General features: G+C 54.7%; 7 protein-coding genes across 7 annotated transcripts; 2 read left to right on the forward strand and 5 right to left on the reverse strand.

The window, feature by feature from the left end:
- Positions 1–71: 71 nt before the first annotated feature.
- On the reverse strand, positions 72–508 carry ATEG_06093 (uncharacterized protein; the record flags this gene model as incomplete). The annotated part of the gene is made up of 2 exons (XM_001215271.1): positions 72–272; positions 404–508. The coding sequence occupies 2 exons, from the start codon at positions 506–508 to the stop codon at positions 72–74; spliced, it is 306 nt and encodes a 101-aa protein (XP_001215271.1).
- Positions 509–3,810: 3,302 nt separating this feature from the next.
- On the forward strand, positions 3,811–5,089 carry ATEG_06094 (uncharacterized protein; the record flags this gene model as incomplete). Its single annotated transcript, XM_001215272.1, has 4 exons — positions 3,811–3,952; positions 4,071–4,107; positions 4,152–4,700; positions 4,753–5,089. The coding sequence occupies 4 exons, from the start codon at positions 3,811–3,813 to the stop codon at positions 5,087–5,089; spliced, it is 1,065 nt and encodes a 354-aa protein (XP_001215272.1).
- Positions 5,090–6,019: 930 nt separating this feature from the next.
- ATEG_06095 (sugar porter family MFS transporter) lies at positions 6,020–7,953 on the reverse strand (the record flags this gene model as incomplete). The annotated part of the gene is made up of 7 exons (XM_001215273.1): positions 6,020–6,250; positions 6,300–7,175; positions 7,276–7,465; positions 7,511–7,638; positions 7,689–7,750; positions 7,811–7,849; positions 7,899–7,953. 7 exons carry the CDS (start codon positions 7,951–7,953, stop codon positions 6,020–6,022), a joined length of 1,581 nt encoding a protein of 526 aa, XP_001215273.1.
- Positions 7,954–9,313: 1,360 nt separating this feature from the next.
- ATEG_06096 (alpha-ketoglutarate-dependent dioxygenase AlkB family protein) lies at positions 9,314–10,291 on the forward strand (the record flags this gene model as incomplete). Its single annotated transcript, XM_001215274.1, has 1 exon — positions 9,314–10,291. One exon carries the CDS (start codon positions 9,314–9,316, stop codon positions 10,289–10,291), a length of 978 nt encoding a protein of 325 aa, XP_001215274.1.
- Positions 10,292–10,542: 251 nt separating this feature from the next.
- ATEG_06097 (uncharacterized protein) lies at positions 10,543–12,295 on the reverse strand (the record flags this gene model as incomplete). The annotated part of the gene is made up of 2 exons (XM_001215275.1): positions 10,543–10,620; positions 10,667–12,295. 2 exons carry the CDS (start codon positions 12,293–12,295, stop codon positions 10,543–10,545), a joined length of 1,707 nt encoding a protein of 568 aa, XP_001215275.1.
- A 529-nt stretch (positions 12,296–12,824) lies between these two features.
- On the reverse strand, positions 12,825–15,559 carry ATEG_06098 (fungal specific transcription factor domain-containing protein; the record flags this gene model as incomplete). Its single annotated transcript, XM_001215276.1, has 7 exons — positions 12,825–13,881; positions 13,933–14,121; positions 14,174–14,787; positions 14,841–14,921; positions 14,969–15,404; positions 15,442–15,473; positions 15,530–15,559. 7 exons carry the CDS (start codon positions 15,557–15,559, stop codon positions 12,825–12,827), a joined length of 2,439 nt encoding a protein of 812 aa, XP_001215276.1.
- An 893-nt stretch (positions 15,560–16,452) lies between these two features.
- Positions 16,453–17,298, reverse strand: ATEG_06099 (oxygenase MpaB family protein; the record flags this gene model as incomplete). Its single annotated transcript, XM_001215277.1, has 1 exon — positions 16,453–17,298. One exon carries the CDS (start codon positions 17,296–17,298, stop codon positions 16,453–16,455), a length of 846 nt encoding a protein of 281 aa, XP_001215277.1.
- Between the last annotated feature and the right edge of the window lie 608 nt (positions 17,299–17,906).

A 17,906-nucleotide genomic window follows, 5' to 3' on the forward strand; every position in this document is an offset into this window, starting at 1 on the left:
GGACACGTTATCATAAATTATTTATTCCATTGGAGTCCGACCCCGACATTTTCACCCCTTTGATGCACAGCTTAGGGGTTTCCAAAAGTCTGCAATTTGTTGACGTTTATTCGCTTGATGAGGGGTGCGGCGATGCACTCGCGCTCATCCTCGTCCTGCCAGACAACCCCGTTTATCAGAAAGAACGCCCAGGCAGTCACGAAGGCGACAGCGAGGATGGTCCTCTGTGGCTCAAGCAGGCAATCGACAATGCGTGTGGTCTTTACGCCATCCTACATTGTGTATGCAACATACCCGATATTATAGGTATCGCAGTCCATCATCATCGAGGCCTACTGTATACTAGGTATTGACCGAAGCAGAGAACGAGTCCATACTGGACCAACTTATCAAGTCAACCAACCCTTTCAAGCACCTGGAGGACAATGAACAAATCGAACATCTCTACGAAGTAGCCGCAACAGCTGGCGGGACTGAGACTCCGCCTGCCGAAGCCGAAGTCGACCATCACTTCATATCGCTTGTGGAGCACTCTGGCCGACTATATTTGCTGGACGGTGAGAAGGACGGTCCCGTTTGCAAAGGCGAGCTAAACGGAACTCTGTGGACAGAGACCGCGTTTGCTGTGATTCGAGAGTATACAGACAGTCAGGTTAACAGTCCCTTCTCTTTATTGGCCCTGGTCAAGAGAGGTGATTGATGGATGCAAAACGGTCCCATGGGCGACAAATTGTTCAAGCTCTGGCTATCATTTACCAGAAGATCCCCGTTCGATTACGATATTGAAGTAATTCGTGAAGATCGTAGTAGCTCCAGGATATCGCGGTATAAAGCGACGTCGGCCCAACCGAATCCGGCCACAGTCTATTGTAGGGGAAAGACAAAGAGCAAGAGAGATGGAGGAAAATATCTTGTAACAACGGGCTCAAGCGGACTACTCTGTATCACCGGGTGCGTCGTTATATTGGAGACTTGGCTGGAGATGAGCTGATGCTCGTCTGAACGACGGGGCCGAGACGCAGCCTTATAATATCGATTGGAGTTAGCTATTACTGGCTACCCGTTCATCTGGCCCAAAATAGTCGGATATTCCATCCTCTGGTTGATGCTATGTGGCTTCTACGGTGGCGATGCTTATCGGGCTCATCCTCTGGTGTTGAGATATATATATATATATATATATATATATACCCATGTCAACATGTCTACAACCATGGAAAGAACTTTGCTAGAGTTGATTGTTGGGCTATCAAGTCATGCTTATTTTTACCTGATTAAAGACTATTGAACTGGATTTCTTTGATGGACTTGTGCAGAGCTCAGGTAGTTGTACTCCATATCGCTGAACACTGGACAACCAATTCAATACAGCTAGATGACAGTATGGGCAAATAATAGCTACACCCATTCTGTATCTTTCCATTCTAGACTCATGACAAATATAGGGCGATACGTAATAAAACAGTAGTCTGTACGGAGTACAAGGTGGCTATTGCGCCGTCGACGCCTCCGCCCAGCCGATCTGCATCACGCAATGCTCGACTTGACGACCGGACTCTTGTCGATCCACGGGGATTGCGACTAGTATCGCACTTAGGCGACGCTATAATCCCGGGTGCTCGGGGTATGCGATTCCGGCAACTCGGTAGATGCTATCTGTGGCGGCGGTATAATGGACAAAGATATAGGGGTTAGGCATATCAATTCATCATGCGGGAAGCTTCCACTGTCGCCGCTCCTTAGAGGCCAGATGTTCAGGTTCAATATTGGGTGACGGCGGGACCATCCGAAGATCCGAGCCGTTAAGATGAGGATAATCGACTATCGAGGATGGCTTAGATCTACGGAGTAACTAGATAGAATGCACAGTGCCTAGCGCCCCTTTCAGCACGTTCCTGATAATGAAGCAAGAGACTAACGTCGAGACACGGAAGTATACTCTGAAGAGGATGAAAGCATTATCAAAGGGCTATCTTGCGTAGAGAAGATGCCATAAACGAGCAGGAGACTGAAACCACAGGCACCAATTCTATCCGTCCATCTCAAACATGGATACATCACATCTACAAGAAGACTCAATTTTGATGCCACCTATCCAGCCCGCGGTTACATTGTCCTCGAAGTCGCCTCCCTTGACCCGTCGATCTACTGGCGGCCCCCCCTAGGTCGACGCGCGGAGCCACGGATCAATAATATCTGCCGCCAACGTGACAGATGGAGCCCGACCAAGAGGTGCATCCAGTAGGATGGTGGTGAACCGAGGAAGGCGACTCTCAAGTGGAGGCGGAATACAGTCCGGCGGGCCTCGAAGCCATTCTCCTCGCGACGATACGGTCCAGGAACATGACTGTCCACCGTCGATCGAGCAGAGGTGGAGAGGACGGCTGCTTCGAGCCCAGGATTACAGAGGCGGATGTACATGGGGGGATTATGATAGACCAGCAGACCGTTGGACAATCACCTCCCCTCACGAGGATTACCACGATGTCTGCACGTCTTCTCGTACGATCTTCGAATACGAGCCTGTCCGCCTCGGAGCAACGCACAAAAACCGAGTTTAGTCATGAAAAATCCAGGGTGGTGGAGTCAAGCTAATCTGTCGGATCCACCAGATCAAATTTCGGTGGCGCATGGGCTTGCCGAGGGAACGCCATTGCCCTTAAGCGAATCCTTCGGGAATAGTCATTTGTCTGAATAGGTCTTTCTGCAGTCCAATCCCGAGGATGAACCGTAGCAGCCCCTTTTCTCGATTCGACCCTTTTGGGGACCGCACGATGATCGCGTTCCTGGCCGGATCCTCCGCCTGCTCGTTCTCCGTCAAGCTGGGGCGAAGGATTCCACAGAATATCTAGGAGCGGGTGGCGCAATAGGGTGTGGAATAGAGATCGGACGCTCGTGCTGGACAAGCGTAGGGTGTGCAGGATGGCATAGTATGGCATGCCCTTGCAATAAGACCGGAGTCGAGTTGCCTGAAGTATAGTACTGGCAGTGCCAATCACATGCATACGGAGTACGCTCGGAGAAGGCAACTCGTTGTATTCCAGACCATGTCGGACTTATGACGAAACGAGTATGTCTTCCAGACGGACGGCAGAAACCTGTCACGGCCATCAGGAGACACCCCCACCGGCTCTGGGCTGATGGATATCTTGACAGCCCCGGCTCACCAATGCACCAATGACCTTCTCCATCGAGCAGGGAAACGCGGTTCTCGGCCTGAAACATCCGCTCGAGGTGTCTGGTACACAAGGTCCTGCGCCTATCATGATCTATGCAAGCCGTCTCCGTCCACCCCGGTTCATTCATTGCGGCGTCTCGCCCTTTCCATGCTTGGCTGCTGTCTCTATGTCTCCAGAAAGCTCAGAATGCACTAGATCGGACCGTATGGGTCTGCGTTTAAAGTTTTCTGTTATCATCCAAGCGGATCCAGTGTGGTCTTGGGCTCATTTCGTAGACGGCTGCTCCTCCCAGGATCATTAGTTTTGTCTGGCCGCATGCAGGTCGAGACGATCGCACCAGGCCGAACCCACGGTCTGGGACACGATGCTTGACTGGAGAAGGAAGGGAACGACGGGGCCAACGGTTGACAAAGCCCTCGAAGAAGTAGGGGCTCGCGATGTACTCCGTACTCCGTACGACGCTAGAATTGCGGGCAGATTAGAAATTGTAATAAATATCGAGGCGATCCATGCCCGGTTTCTATGTATATAATTCTGCGTCAGCCTCCTGCTGCCCACTTGGCCCTCCGGGACGTCGACCTTCCATCCTTCGCTCGCTTGTCGAACCGCCATGCTACGCTGATCCCTCACGATGACTGTTGAGCACCCCGAAGATGTGTTGAATACGGTCAACCTCGTTACGCAATGTCTATGTATTCCGATTTGTACGATTTTTGTCGCCCTGCGATTCGGCATTCGCGGGTACTATAAGCAGTTTATTGGTGTGGAAGATTGTACGTCCGCCATATAGATCTGTTGAACAGGGCTAATTGTAACAGCATCATGTCTCGCCGCATGGGCAAGTAACGTCTGTACTATAGACAAACGTATCGACACTAACATTGCGAGCAGGCGCTGTTCATGGGCTACTGCGGCATCGCGATAGTCGGTATGGCTCGTCAATCCCCCATCCCGACTTCCACTAACTCCTAGATTCTCAGTCGGAAAATATGGCGGAGGATACCACCTCAAGGACGTCTCTGAAGCGCATCAGGTCCTCTTCCGGAAATTCTGCTACATCGCCACCGTGCTGTACTGCCCCATGGCCCTCCTGACCAAGGTCGCCCTGCTCTCCATCCTCATCCGCATCTTCTCGCCCTACAAGTCTAAGATCATCTTCATCTACGTCTTCCTCGGCTGCCTCACCGTCTACTACACCATCGCCGAAATCGTCAAGATCCGCATGTGCGATCCGGTCCCGGCATACTGGACCATGGAGAAGGGGGCGTCATGTCTCGACCAGCGCGCCGCGCTGATCGCCGACTCGGTCATCAGCGTCGTCAGCGACCTGATCATTCTGATCCTGCCGCTGCCACTGACGTGGTCGCTGCAGATGTCGCGCAACAAGAAGCTGCGCGTCGCGGGCATGCTGTCCGCTGGCGGCATTGCCACCGGGTTCAGCGTGTACCGGCTGGTGCTGGTGCTCCGCGACGGGTCCTCGCCCGACCAGACCATGGTCTTTACCTGCGTCATTCTGTCTGGGTATGTGCCTGTCCCCCAGTTCCCGCTGTATCTCGCATTCTAATGAACGTAGAAACGCCGAAGGCGGCATCGGACTGATCTGCGCCTGCCTGCCCACCCTCAACATCGTCATCCGCAAGGTCCGCGACAAGGCCTACAGCTCCAACAAGTACTACCAGCAGGACTCGTCGGTGCACCTGAGCAAGATGAAGGGCGCCAGCGCCAAAGGGTTCTCGGCGTCGGGCAGCCGGACGGACCGCGAGGCCGACTTTGCCAACGACCAGAGCCATCTCATCACGTACGCCGGCGCTGTGGACATGTCCTCGACTAGCGACGGCATCGGGATTCATAAGACAGTGGATGTGTCGCAGACCGTGGAGATGTTAGACGAACATAGACAACGGTTTTAATGGGGATTGGTTTACATACATAATGGATGCTTACATAGATATCATGGGTGGCCGGGGGGGTTTCTGTCGATCGTTTCTTTTCTTTACTATTTATACCACTACCCTCTGATTTCCACATGTTCTCTGCGTTTCGAATGAACGTATTTAAAGCTTCATATGCTGCTCAGCGGACGAGAAAGAATCCCGATTCGGGTGTCTGCTTGACCTGTCTGCCTGGTAAACCATGAAGGTATACAGTACAACCACAGCTCGACATCGGCAAACCGGAATAAATTAGGTTCTACCTCGGCAATAGAGTTCGCCTGGCTGTTTCAGCTGCAAATGAACTGATGAACCCTTGCAGGCAAAAACTCCGCCGAATTCCGCCGTTCTCCAGCACACGCAGAATCGGGGATGGCTTGAAGCACACCACGCTGGCTCTTCAGGCTAGCAGCATCTGTTGACTAATGGGCATAGACATCTCCTATCATAGGGCGTCAAAGGGCGCTATTCCATGGGATGATCGAGACATCTGAGGGACATCTCCACAGTCCGGTCTATGGGAATTCTCTCTGCAACATTCTGTCAATAGAGCTCGTATCCATGGATACACTCCACTCAGCAGCAATACCACGGAGTATTATACCGAGTATACCGTCTTCTCCAGGACGATCCCAACTCCCACAGCCGTGGATCTGTGACTCCTGTCGACTTCTCCTGGCGGCGGCGGGGCCCATCGCGTCGCCACCGCCGGGCCCGCTGTGGGTAATTACGAGGACGGGGGACTCCGTAAGTCTTTACTATGGAGGACGGAGTAGGATTAGGATGCTACTCCACGTCGGGTTGATATTAATAGAATAGAGTGATGAACAACTAACAGAAAGATAGTCATTCGCACGACAATCCCATCCGGACATACACACTGCTCATACTCGGTGTCGACGGAACATTTCACACCTGCTTCTCCGGCGTCACAGGAGCCTCCTCCTTCGCCGCCGTCACCTTCAAATTGCCCTGCGCAATCTCCTCCTCCAGCTCCTCCAGACGGCTGCGCTTCTTGAGCTTACGCCAGGCCGGCAGGCCGCTGTCAAAGACCTCATCCATCTCCTCGAGCGTGTAGCCCTTGGTCTCGGGCGCCGTGAGGAACATGTGGATGAACGCCGCCGTGTTAAAGGCCGCAAACTAACCCGACAGTTAGCCTTGATCCTCAAAAACAGACATCATAACTTACAATCATGTACATCTTCCAGTTGATCGACCACAACAGCGGCGGCACAAACAGCGCCAGCAGACAGTTCCAGATCCAGTTGGACGCTGTGGCCAGCGACACAGCCTTCGCACGCACCTTAGCCGGGTAGATTTCGGCCGGGTACGTCCAGCTGGTCGGACCGATGGTCGTCGCAAACGAGCACACGAACAGGTAGGACATCGCGATGATCGCCTTGCCCACCGCCGGGTGCGAGGCCACTGTCCAGGAAATGGCGTCCAGCGCCGGATCAGTGTGCGGGTTGGGCTCGCCGTAGCCAGCCTGCAGACCCCCCTCGATGTAGAGGAACACGGCCTGGCAGGCGAAGCCGATCAGGATCGCGGGGCGCCGGCCGAAGCGGTCCAGGTAGATGATGGCCGGGAGGGTCAGGGCCGTGTTGAGGATGTATTGGATCGATGCCGTGAGGAGAGGGGAGCCGGTTCCGGTACTCTGCATTATATATACTATGTAATACATCATTACATTCATACCGCAGAGCTGTGACCACATCTGCAAGCTCATGCCCAGAATGACGCGTTTGGCGATGCGTGGCTTGATCAGCTCCTGGTAGGAGGTCGAGGCCTGTTCCCGTTCGAGGGCGAGCGCCTCTTCGATTTCGCGGTACTGCGCCAGCACCTTGGGGTGATTCGGGTCGCCTTTGCCATGTAGGTTGGCCAGGACAAGCATGGCCTCGTCCCAGCGGTCCTTGCTTGCCAGCCAACGCGGCGATTTTGGGAAGAAGAACAGACCAAAGAAGAGAATGAAGCCGGGCACCATCTGGATACCCCAGGGGATACGAAAGGCTGCCGTGCTCTGGGTGGGGTTGTTAGGGCCGCCGTCGACGTTACTGGCGCCGTATTGCTGCATTTGTTAGTATCGTGATGGAGGACAGTCCTGGGTTGTGGTATGGTCCAGGAGTGATAGGGCTGTGTTATGACCCGCAGTGTTGGTGGGCACTCACGATAAAGTACTGGATTAGGATACCCCAGGTAATTGCCCACTGCTGGAGCGAAATGACACGGCCACGGATCTCCTTGGGCGCAACCTCTGCCTGGTAGACGGGCACCATGGCCGACGCGATACCAACACACAGGCCGGCAACGACACGACCGACGACGAGCAGAGCGATTCCATTTGAGGCGGTCATAAAGCTAACAGGATGAGACAGGTCGCAACATCAACGGCGGAGGACATACATAGAACCGATAATCCACAGGATGGTTGAGAACTGGATGGCAGATACACGCGAGTATTTGTCGGCCAGAAAACTAGAGCACAGCGCACCGACGAGAGACCCAAAGGGCATGGCACAGGTGATGGCGCCCTGGGAAGTGTCAGTGTATCAAGATGTACATTCCGAGATATATGACTGACCTGTTTGTAGTTGCCGCCTCCGACCTGGAAGTAGTTGGTATAGGCTTGGGTACCGAGCACGCCTGGAGCATGTTAGCATTGATAACCGGTATTCAATAGAGGGATAGAGGGATAGAGCATACCACTCATGGACGAGATATCGAAACCAAACAAGCCACCACCTGCACGATAGATTAGACACATTCTAGCTAGACGGGCTGCCGGTCTCACCAAGGGTGATGAAGGAGCACAGGAAGTAGACATTGTAGTTCTTGGGAAGATTCATCTTGACGGCCAAAGAGATGAGACCACCCCAGAAACGACCATGTCAAGCAAAGCAGAGAACAGAGAAGGAGCAAAAGAAGAGGCCGCCAAGGGTATCCTGATTACGGTTTAAATAGAAGCAGTCTGCGGGGGCTATCTACACCGCAGCATGTGTCTCCTATTACTTTTGTCCACTGGTCAGTCGCACGGCAGCTCACAATGAAAACATCCAACAGATTCGACTGTACGACCACCTGATGCCATTCCTCTTGCGCCGTCCCTGGGCCTGATTGGATCCAGCGAGGGCATCGTCGACGCCACCAACCTCGAAGCCGTCTTGGTACCAAGAAACGTGAAGCCTAGCCAAGCCCTCGTATTCCTTCCGGATCATGGGGAGTGTCCACAAAGCTTCCCCGCAATGTGGCTTGGGGTTTATTGACATGACTCGGGCCAGAGTTTTGTGATATGTGATGGATCCGGTATGCATCTGTGAGGATGGTGAGCTGGAGTGCCTCCACGTGGTGAGCATCCTGATAGAACAGTGAATGGCGATAGGGGTAGGACAAGGTGAGCTCGGAGAAATCTTAGCAAACGACAAGAAGCCGCAAGAAGTCTACTCCGTGCGACGATCTATCCTCATCTTGTGACAGGGTCCCTGTCAGATTCAGGATAGTGCAGCTAGTCCAGCCAGTCGACTGCCCCCTGTCGCCTCAAGGCCATAAGCAGGCATTAGCACTGACCGGGGGGTTGATAGGCGGAAGATCCCTGATGAAACCTGAAGTTACATCGGGAATCCTACATCCAGTGAGGCCTTGAGGTTGGAGATCTGACTGGTTGCTGCTGTGTAGCCAGGCTAGCCCTCGGAGGAGATGCACCGATGCCACCATGACCAGGATGCGCTTCCTCGGTTGTCGCTGCGTTGCATGCTACAAGAGTCATATTTGACTGGCCTGGTTTATTAGGTTGATGATGGCTGTCTTAAGTTGGCTGTGATATATGATCCATCTTGCTGTGGTATCAGCATCACATCATCTTGAACAAAGAGAAGTCTTGCTAAAGTACTAATATCAGAGCATACCTGATGCGACGCTATGTCTACGTTGCTAGCATGTGGCTGCCACTAAGCTGATCGACTCTTTGCACATGATGCTAGACTAATTCCTCGTGCTTCAACAAGACGCAACGCACCCACAGCATACACCAGGTTTGACTACTCACAAATCAGACCTCAATTGGAAAGCAGATACGTCCTGCTCACGGAGCTGAACCATGCAGAACGCAGTGACATCATTGCCACTCACCGCTAAATACCCGGCGCATCGCAGGAATGCGTCGCAAAACAACATTCTCGATGCCCCAACCTCTCTGCTCGGACCGTCACCATGTCGAAACGGATCCAGTCGTTCTTCCCGGTAGACACTGCCACAAAAAGACCAAAGTATGAAGCAGATAGCCTTCCGACGAGTCAGCATGCGACGTATCCCTTTCCCATCCGCAATCTGCCGTCGCACATCGCAAAACCACTGTCGAATCTGGCCTCCCAAACGCCTCCCAAGAAGATCGACAACAGACCTCACCTCGATCTGCTCTATTTCCAGCCATTGATCTCTTCTCCTCTCGCGCGCGACTTGTTTTGCTTTCTCCGAAATGAATTGCCCTTTTACCGCGTGCAATACGCCATCCGCCGCGGTCCAACCGAGTCGCAAATCACCACTCCACGATTTACAACTGTTTTCGGCGTCGATGAGACGGCATATTTTGTCCCTGATCCTGGAGCGTTACCCGGCGACGCAGCGTCTATGCTTTTGGTCGATCGCAAGTCCGACAAACCCGTCCCCAGCGACAAGTACCAGTATGCGCCGCGCCCGCTGCCCGCCTGTCTGGATGTCCTGCGACAATGCGTGGAAGCAGCAACAGCCGATGGAACAACGTATAATTTCTGCTTGGTGAATTACTATGCGTCGGGCGACGACAGTATCTCGTATCACTCGGACGATGAGCGTTTCCTCGGCCCGCAACCCACAATCGCGTCGTTGTCGCTGGGCGCTTCGCGCGATTTCCTGCTGAAGCATAAGCCTGTCGCAGGGGAGGGCAAAGAAAAGGTGGATACAACACCGCTGAAGTTCAACCTGGCTGCCGGGGATCTGATGGTCATGAGAGGCGAGACGCAGGCAAATTGGCTGCATAGCATCCCCAAGCGCAAAGGCAGCCATGCACCTCAGGGTCGTATCAACATTACGTTTCGTAAGGCCATCGTGCCAGAAGGTACTAACAATTACTATAATTATAATGTTGGGAAGGGGCCGGTCTATCGGTGGAATCAGGATCGAGGAGAGATGGTGGAAGTTGGGACTGACTAGACCTCCACCACGTGTATATATACCTTTTATCACGGACTGAGGCTGGGTTCGTTGCATTCGCAGCAGATAGCCTGCGAGCCGACAGTATTTTCTCTCCAGGATATCATTGCTGTGATAGTATCATGTCTAGTGGGAGACATATATCCACAAATAAACTGGCTCTACTGAGAAGCATATTCAATGTGCTTCTCCATATCACGACCATGCGTTATTACATTTTGCATAGAATCCACTCGAAATCTTCATCCACCCTACTTCATATCGGAAATGTGAATATCGATATCAATCACTGGGATGTTCTTCAAAAAGTCGACCAACATCGAAACCAACTGTCACCAATTAGCATGGCATCTCACCATCTATGCGAGATCCTACCTTGGACGCATTGCTGATCAGGTTTCGTGTGAGATCAACCCTCTCCTCCGTGAGCAGCCCGCTGGCATACTTGAGCAGTGCCTGGACCTCCTGCAGAAGCTCGGGCGTAACCATCGGCGCTACGGCCTCCAACAAGTCGCTAATATGCTGCACGCCCGCCTCTGTCAGGAGACCGCCGGCATTGTCCAACAGCGATGGAAGTGTTCGCAGCTTCGGGGTCAAGTTGGTAGCGACGCCGTCTATCAGATTGCCAAGCTGTTTGATACGATTTTCCGTTAGCAAACCCTCGACCATCGTCAGCAGCGTCTTCACGCGCCCCAACATGTAAGGACTCAGGCCGTTCGAGACGGTGTGCATCAGACGGCGGATGTCGCGGGCGCCTGCCGGTGTCAAAAGCACTTTGCCATTCACAATCAGATTCGTGATTTCCTTCCGCAACTCTGACTCCAGGATCGGGGCCGCATTCTTGAACATGTCTTGTACCTGGTCCATCAGCTCGGGCATGTCCTTGACCAGTGACCCAGCCGCGTTAATCAATGCCTCGACGTCCTTGCTGAACTCTGGCGTTAACAGAGCGTATCCATTCTGCACCAGAGGCTTGATATTTGGCAAAGAGCCGTCTTGAACCAGGATACCCACGTTGTTTACCAAACCGCGGATTTGGTCCACCGCGTCCTCGGTCAGCAGAGAGATGCCGATATCGATGAGGTCGGGGAGTGTCTTTAGTTGATCTATATCTAGATCGCCCACGTCATCCAGCGCAGTCTTCAGCTGTCGAACCGTCTGGGCTGTGAGGAGCTGTCCAGCCCCTGTCAAGAGACTCTCGATCTTGTCCAGGTTGTCGTTCGTGACCAATTTCCCAGCTCTGCTGATGAGGCACTGGATCTCCTGCAGCATATCGTGCGTCAGGAGCTCCTTTGCATTCTCCAGCAAAGCGCTAATCTGTTTCATTCCGTCGGGAAGAAGCGCCTCGTTAGTAGCATGGACCAGTGCCTTAAGATCGTCTATCTTGTCGGCCGGCAACGCTTCCTCGACGCTTCCAATCAGCACCTTGACCTCCTTGTTGAACTCGGGTGTGAGAAGCGTATTTGCAGTCTCCACAAGACCCGTAATCTTCTTCATGTTGGCTTCCGTTACCAACGGTCCAATCCTATCAAGCAGCACGTTGGCGTCGTCGACAACCCCCGGAGTCAGCAGCTCCGACGCATTATCCAACAACCCCATCACCTCATCGAGGAGCCCTTGCTTGCGCAGGTCAAACCCAACCTCGATCAGGTGCTTGGTCTGCGGACTCGTCGGCTGCGCGCCCAGGTACGCCATGTGGTGGATGACGGACAGGGCGTCCTCAATGAGCGTTGGCGACAGCGTCCCCGTCACACCCTGTAGCAAGCTTCCCAGGTCTGTCAGCGGGTTTCTCGTAACACCCCCGATAGGGTCTATTTTGAAGGCCCTCCGCTCGGGGGCACCATGGTTTCCGGCTCGTAGCACGGCCGTGTGCTGGAGACTGCTTAGTTGGGTGAGAATCTGGGCAGTTTGTCCGTTCAACTGCTCCTCTGTTGTGGCGACTACCGGGCTGAAGAACCAGACGGACAGAAGGACATGGACAAAGACGATCCGGTAGAGCAGCATATTGGCGATGTTATGGTCAGCCAGGACCCATGATCCCGTCTCGCTGGGCGGGTTGCTCCTGCGAGTTGCGTACCCTTAACCAGCCCTCATCGTGCTGTCTGATCTACATCTCCATCCCTGGACGGTGTCCTTGCGGGGAAGATCGACCGCTACCGGCAGGTCCTTGGTGTCTTTATCAAGGGTCTGATCCTGCTGGTGCTCTGCGATTGATGGGATCTAGGTCCGTCAAGTACCGAGCCGTTCGGATCTCGGACAACGCGGGCATGTGAGGACGAGGGCAGATAGACTTGATGCATCTCCACGAACGCTTGGAAAAGCTCCAATGAGCTGGTGCTACTATCCATGACCCTATTATGTACTATGCGATCCCATCACGACTGATCTACGAACACAAGAGGATCAGAGGATCGGCAGTTGAGATACGGCATTGACGACTTCATCAAGTAGACTATCCACACGAACGAGCTAGCTGAGAGTTCCAAGACTCCGCATGCCCCGCCAGCTCTCCTGCCTAGTTTAAATACATCTTTTAGCTGTCCAAAATAACCGCCCCGTCCATATCCATGCCCGTATGCCCCGGACTGCCATGTCCTTCGCCAAAGAATTCCTGCACCCACGAATTGATCAACGGATCGAACGACGCTGTCGTCTCCCTCAATTGCCATTTCTCCGCCTCAGTTTCATGCACCGGTCCATACGACAACGCCTCGTTGCCAGGGGACGCATACTCGCCGTACTCACCTGCCCCTGGGGGCGCGGGAGAGTCCACGGGGATAGCGTCCAGGTATAGGTAGTCGAGGTTAACCTGATCATTCGGAGGAGGATGTGCCTGGGCGTTGCCGCGGGCAGTATTCCCATAGGAGTTGTCGAAATCAGTCATCCCCGTGTTGCTCGCGTCGCCTGGCACCGGCACATCATGCTGCACCGGCCGAGCGTCCAGGAAACCCTGCTCAACGCCCGTCGAGCTGGACGGGGTAAGCGTCTTCACGGCGGGCGAGCGCCCGTCTGCTTCATTCTCCGTGTTCCGTCGAACCCGCGACCCCAGCCGGGGCCGCCGTTTCGGCGCCTCGACGGCATCAATCGTCCACGGCAGCCGGATGCCCATGCCAATCGGCGGAATACACCGGACCAGCTCCGGCAACGCGCTGTCGTACGGCAACCGGCCCACGGCCAGGCTATAGTCCACCGAGGTGGAGATGAGAAGATACGCGCGCGGGTAGCGTAGGAACGCGTCAAGCCAGCAGTTCGCGCGGCCGGCCACGGTGCCCGTCTGCGCGGGGACTACTTCGCCAGTGCTGGGTTTGTATCCAGCCTGGCTGGAGGCGGAGCCAGAGCGTGCCGGTGCCGGAGACGCGGGGTCCTGGTCCCAGCGCATGAAGAGGTGCTGGGCTGTCATGTATGCCAGCTGCAGGATCTGATTTGTGCCTGCGCTCACGAAGTCCGTGACGTCGTATACTCGTCCCGAATGGCGGACGATCTCGCCCAGTGCGTCGAGACGTCGGCGACGGACGTCCATCTCGGAGCTTGATGGCGACAGCTTGAGGTCGATTGCTGTGAGGACGAGGGGCATGCCGACGTAGGCAAGTCTAGCGTTCACATTAGGGGCAGACCGCGACGAATGTGATGTGAAGACTTACATGCTTAGGGGGAGGTTCTGAGCCCGGCCTTCGCGGCTGAAGTATTCCATGATGTCTGTCAAACGGTCCATCGCATCGCGAAGGGTGTTGCCTATCTCCCACACCTGCTTGATGTAGTTTTCGCCCGCGAACATTAGATGGTTCTCGACCAGCAGGGCTTCATAGTGAGCCAGGTCGATCCGCGCCGTGCTACCCATCTGGTTACTTGTGGATCAACTAGGTGACCGTGACTAGGACTTACTGGTAATACATATAGGTAAAGTTCGTGAACAGCGTCACGGCCTCAGGAACGCTGCCCTCCAGTAGCGTTCCCAACGGTGAACACGTCTCCCATTGCTTGAGCGACGCTCGAATCCGACTCACTGTGGCTAGGGACTTGTGAAATTGCTCCAAGGAGAGTGTCGGCGCAGACAAGCCGTGAGACGCAAACACAAAGGAGATCATCTCGGTCAACATCACCGCCAACCGACACTGCTCCTGGAAGACTTTCAGTAGCATGCGCTTCGTCTCCGGGTCGTACACCCGTGAGAACTGAATCTCGTCTTCCATTTCGGCCTCCTCCAGGAGATCCGCGGCCATGCCGAAATGGGTGGAGGTCACTTGCGGACGGCGTCGCAGACCCAGACAGAGACTACGGTCGCGCAGGATGATGGACCACCAGAGCCTCTTCTTCCGCGAGGGCTCGACGTCTTCGCAGGGCCCTGGCTGACAGCCGACAATCATGGCGTTCTGAATTGCTCGCGTCAGCCAGAGGCTGCCCGCCTGGGGCTCTTCTGCAGTCGTATGAAGCGAGAGGAGGGCCGCGCCTTGCGCCAGGAAAAACGGACGGTCTTCGCCTTGCAGATCAAACAGGTACTGATATTATAATTAGCGAGATCGCCTGCTATACTGTCGCGGCGCTCACTAACCTTGGTCCGCTTGTACAGCGTGTTTCGCGCGTTCCGCTTATCTTCAAATCCACATTTCTGTAGCGTCTCTTGGGATACATACTATGCACTGTCAGCAAAGCTCCAACCTAAGTGACGATGCCACCTACCGGACAGCTGGCGAATAGCACGGCCTGGAAGACAAACAGCGAGATGCGCCCTGCGTCAGTCTCCCCGTCCCGTTGCTCGTAGATATCCCAGACCTCCGCCTCGTTCAGCACCGGCATCGATGGATGTATCTGTAGGAAGTATTGCCGAATGAACTCGGTGAGCAGCCTCTTCTCCGGCACCGCCAGTGAGCCCTTGGAACTGAGGAAGGCGACATCATCGCGCGGCAGCGTCGACGCGCCCTTGAACTCGATGAACTTGTACAGCGTGTGGTTTACATGTCCGCGCGGCAGCGCCGGCGCATCGCGAAGGTCGAGGTCTGGAAAGAGAGAGCGGATGTGTTCGATTTGGGAGTGCGAGTTGGTGGTGATGGATTCGAGGCGGCCTCGTGTGACATTGCCGTCGTCGTCGGGGTTCTGTGGGACGAAGCCGCCAAAACTATGATCGCAAACATGTCAGACTTGTCTGATACTACCGTATCTCGATATGCGCCTTGCTTGTATTCCCCTAGCCTGCCTCCATTTGCGCTACCTCCATCCTAAATGATACGGGTTACGACTTACTTCCGCGGCAACTTCCCCCTCAGCACACATTCCGGCCGTCCATCCTGTCGACACCGCGTGCAGGGACACCCGCGGATGGAGGCATCACAGCGCACTTTGCGGTGATGACACCACGAGCATGCCTTGGGGGCTCTCCGTGTGCGTCGCAGCATGAGCGCAAACAGATCGGATGTCAGTCGGCAGAATCGCAGTCGTGCGGGATCGATCGACGATAGTGGACTGGCTTGGATGAGGCCAGGAGATGCAACCCAGCTGCGGGGATGGGAATGGATGTGCCTGTCAATGCTGGGCTAGGACGGTCCTCTCGACTCGTGACGAGTCCCCACTAGAGCCGGCCCAGGAGTGAAGGAGCCCTGGTTCTCTGCTCTTAAGTGAGTGTGATAGGCCGTTAGGGGGGATCAACGCTGCTACAGTTCCAAGCTCTACTGCTTCGGGCTAGAATGTGTCCCGGCTTGGTATTTCCGAGATGGTCCTTGTTACAGGGACTCGTTCAGAGGGAGTATTCAGATGCTTTCAACATGGAATGGGTTGGTTGGATGCTTCTGGTCGGCTCTGATCGACTCTGGTCTGCTTGTTGGTGGAACATGCAGATTCCGTTTCCTAGACTGCTCGCCCATTTCAGGCTCTCTCGGTCCAAACTCAGCACTGGGCTAGTGCTGGCCACGTTCCACCATGATCATCCCAACCCCGCGCAGATGCTGTGGAGAGGAAGCTTGGCTCCCGCGGTAACTCGGTTGTCGTGTGGAGACATGGTGCTAGTCCGATGAAGCCAAAGAGATAATCAGTCGTATTGTGGTAGGTGGAATTGCGCCACCAGCAGTCCGGGGTATCTAATTAACAAAGCCTAAGCATACAAAAGCGGTATCCAGCCCGATCCAATACCAGACGACCATCCAGCCGGGGTAGGTGACAGGTTCATGCGTCTATATCACCTTTTCCATGCTCTGCAGCCGACGGCGCATGTCCTTGAGATAGTACCGCTTGGGGAACGTGCGCACAAACTTGGGCATGAATGGATACGTTGCACGCGCAAAACTCACCGTGGCCTTGTAGGCGGCGCGCCGGGTCTTGTTCGTTTTCAACCCGTAGGCGTCGCGGATACGAGCCGGCAGGAGCTCTGCCGTGATGAGGCGCACCCAGGGCATGAGGACGCGGAAGTACAGAGGCAAGTGTTTGTTGTTCAGGAGCTCGGCGGCGACGCGCTTCGCGCTGTCGGTGATCTCCATCGTCGCGATCTTCTGGTCCCAGTACACCCAGAATGCCTTGCGATCCGCCGGCCACTGCTCCGGGCGCACGCGCAGCGCGACCGCGAGCACGGCGTACTCGCGGTAGATACGTTCCGCCGTGGCGGCGTCCATCTCGCCAAAAATCTCCTCGTACATCTCGATGGCCACCGCGTAGAGCGTGGCGGCGACCCACAGTTGTAGGTCTGGGTCGTTGGCGTCGTAGTCGGCGCCCTTGACGGCGGCGTGGGCGCGGTGCACCATCTCGACGACCTGGCGCTTTTCTTCGGGCGTGCCAAACGTCATGCAGTAGACGAATGTCATGGTGGTGCGCAGCCGGTCAAGTGGCCGGTAGGCAAAGTTGCTGTGGTTGTCCACGCCTTTGCCTACGCCTGGGTTGGCGACCTGGAGGAGAATGGCTGTTGCGCCGCCGCCGAGGAGAACACCCTCCTGGACAATCTTCTGGATCAGCTCTGGGTGCTGAAGCTGGGGAGTGGCCACAGTCGTAGCTTTCTCCTGCACCGAGGATGTGGAGGCTGACACCATGGTGACTTGTGATAGATTAGACGTGAATAGGTCGACAAAACGGGACTCAATCAGGCGGTTATCTTAGCAGCTCTGTGGGTGGGGATCTCATGCTCGAGATCATTTGCATCTCCAGAGCGAGGTTATTATACCAACTACTGCATATGCCCTGACGGCGTCCAACGGCGACTGTCCCAGTTGCCCCCGGGTCAGATTCACAGGATGCCACAATCATATGTTTAGCGACGAACGAGCCGCGGACCGGACGGCGCAAGGCCAAAGCCGCCGTATCTGGCGAATAACATTAAGCCCGCAAGTTGGATCGTCGCGCCATGCGTTTGCCCATGATGATAGAATCGAGGGGATGGCGGGGTTTGGCAGATCCTCCGCATTTTGATAGCCTGATCTTCGTCGATGCTACTCCAGAGGAGCCCGTTGAGGGAACTTAATTTATCTTAGCGAAGAGGATGTTGCTTGTCGTCCGGGCCAGCTCTGTATAAGAAGGGAGCAAGGGAATGTAGGGGGGAGGGAAGGAAGGGGCTTGTCGGTACCCTCTGGTCATTCTCGGGCCATTTTTTAGATAGAATCATACTCCAATTATTTGCCAATTCCTCTTGACTTCTATCAGA

The sequence above is a fragment of the Aspergillus terreus genome, genomic scaffold (genome assembly GCF_000149615.1).
Source record: "Aspergillus terreus NIH2624 scaffold_8 genomic scaffold, whole genome shotgun sequence".
Taxonomy (NCBI): Eukaryota; Fungi; Ascomycota; class Eurotiomycetes; order Eurotiales; family Aspergillaceae; genus Aspergillus; species Aspergillus terreus.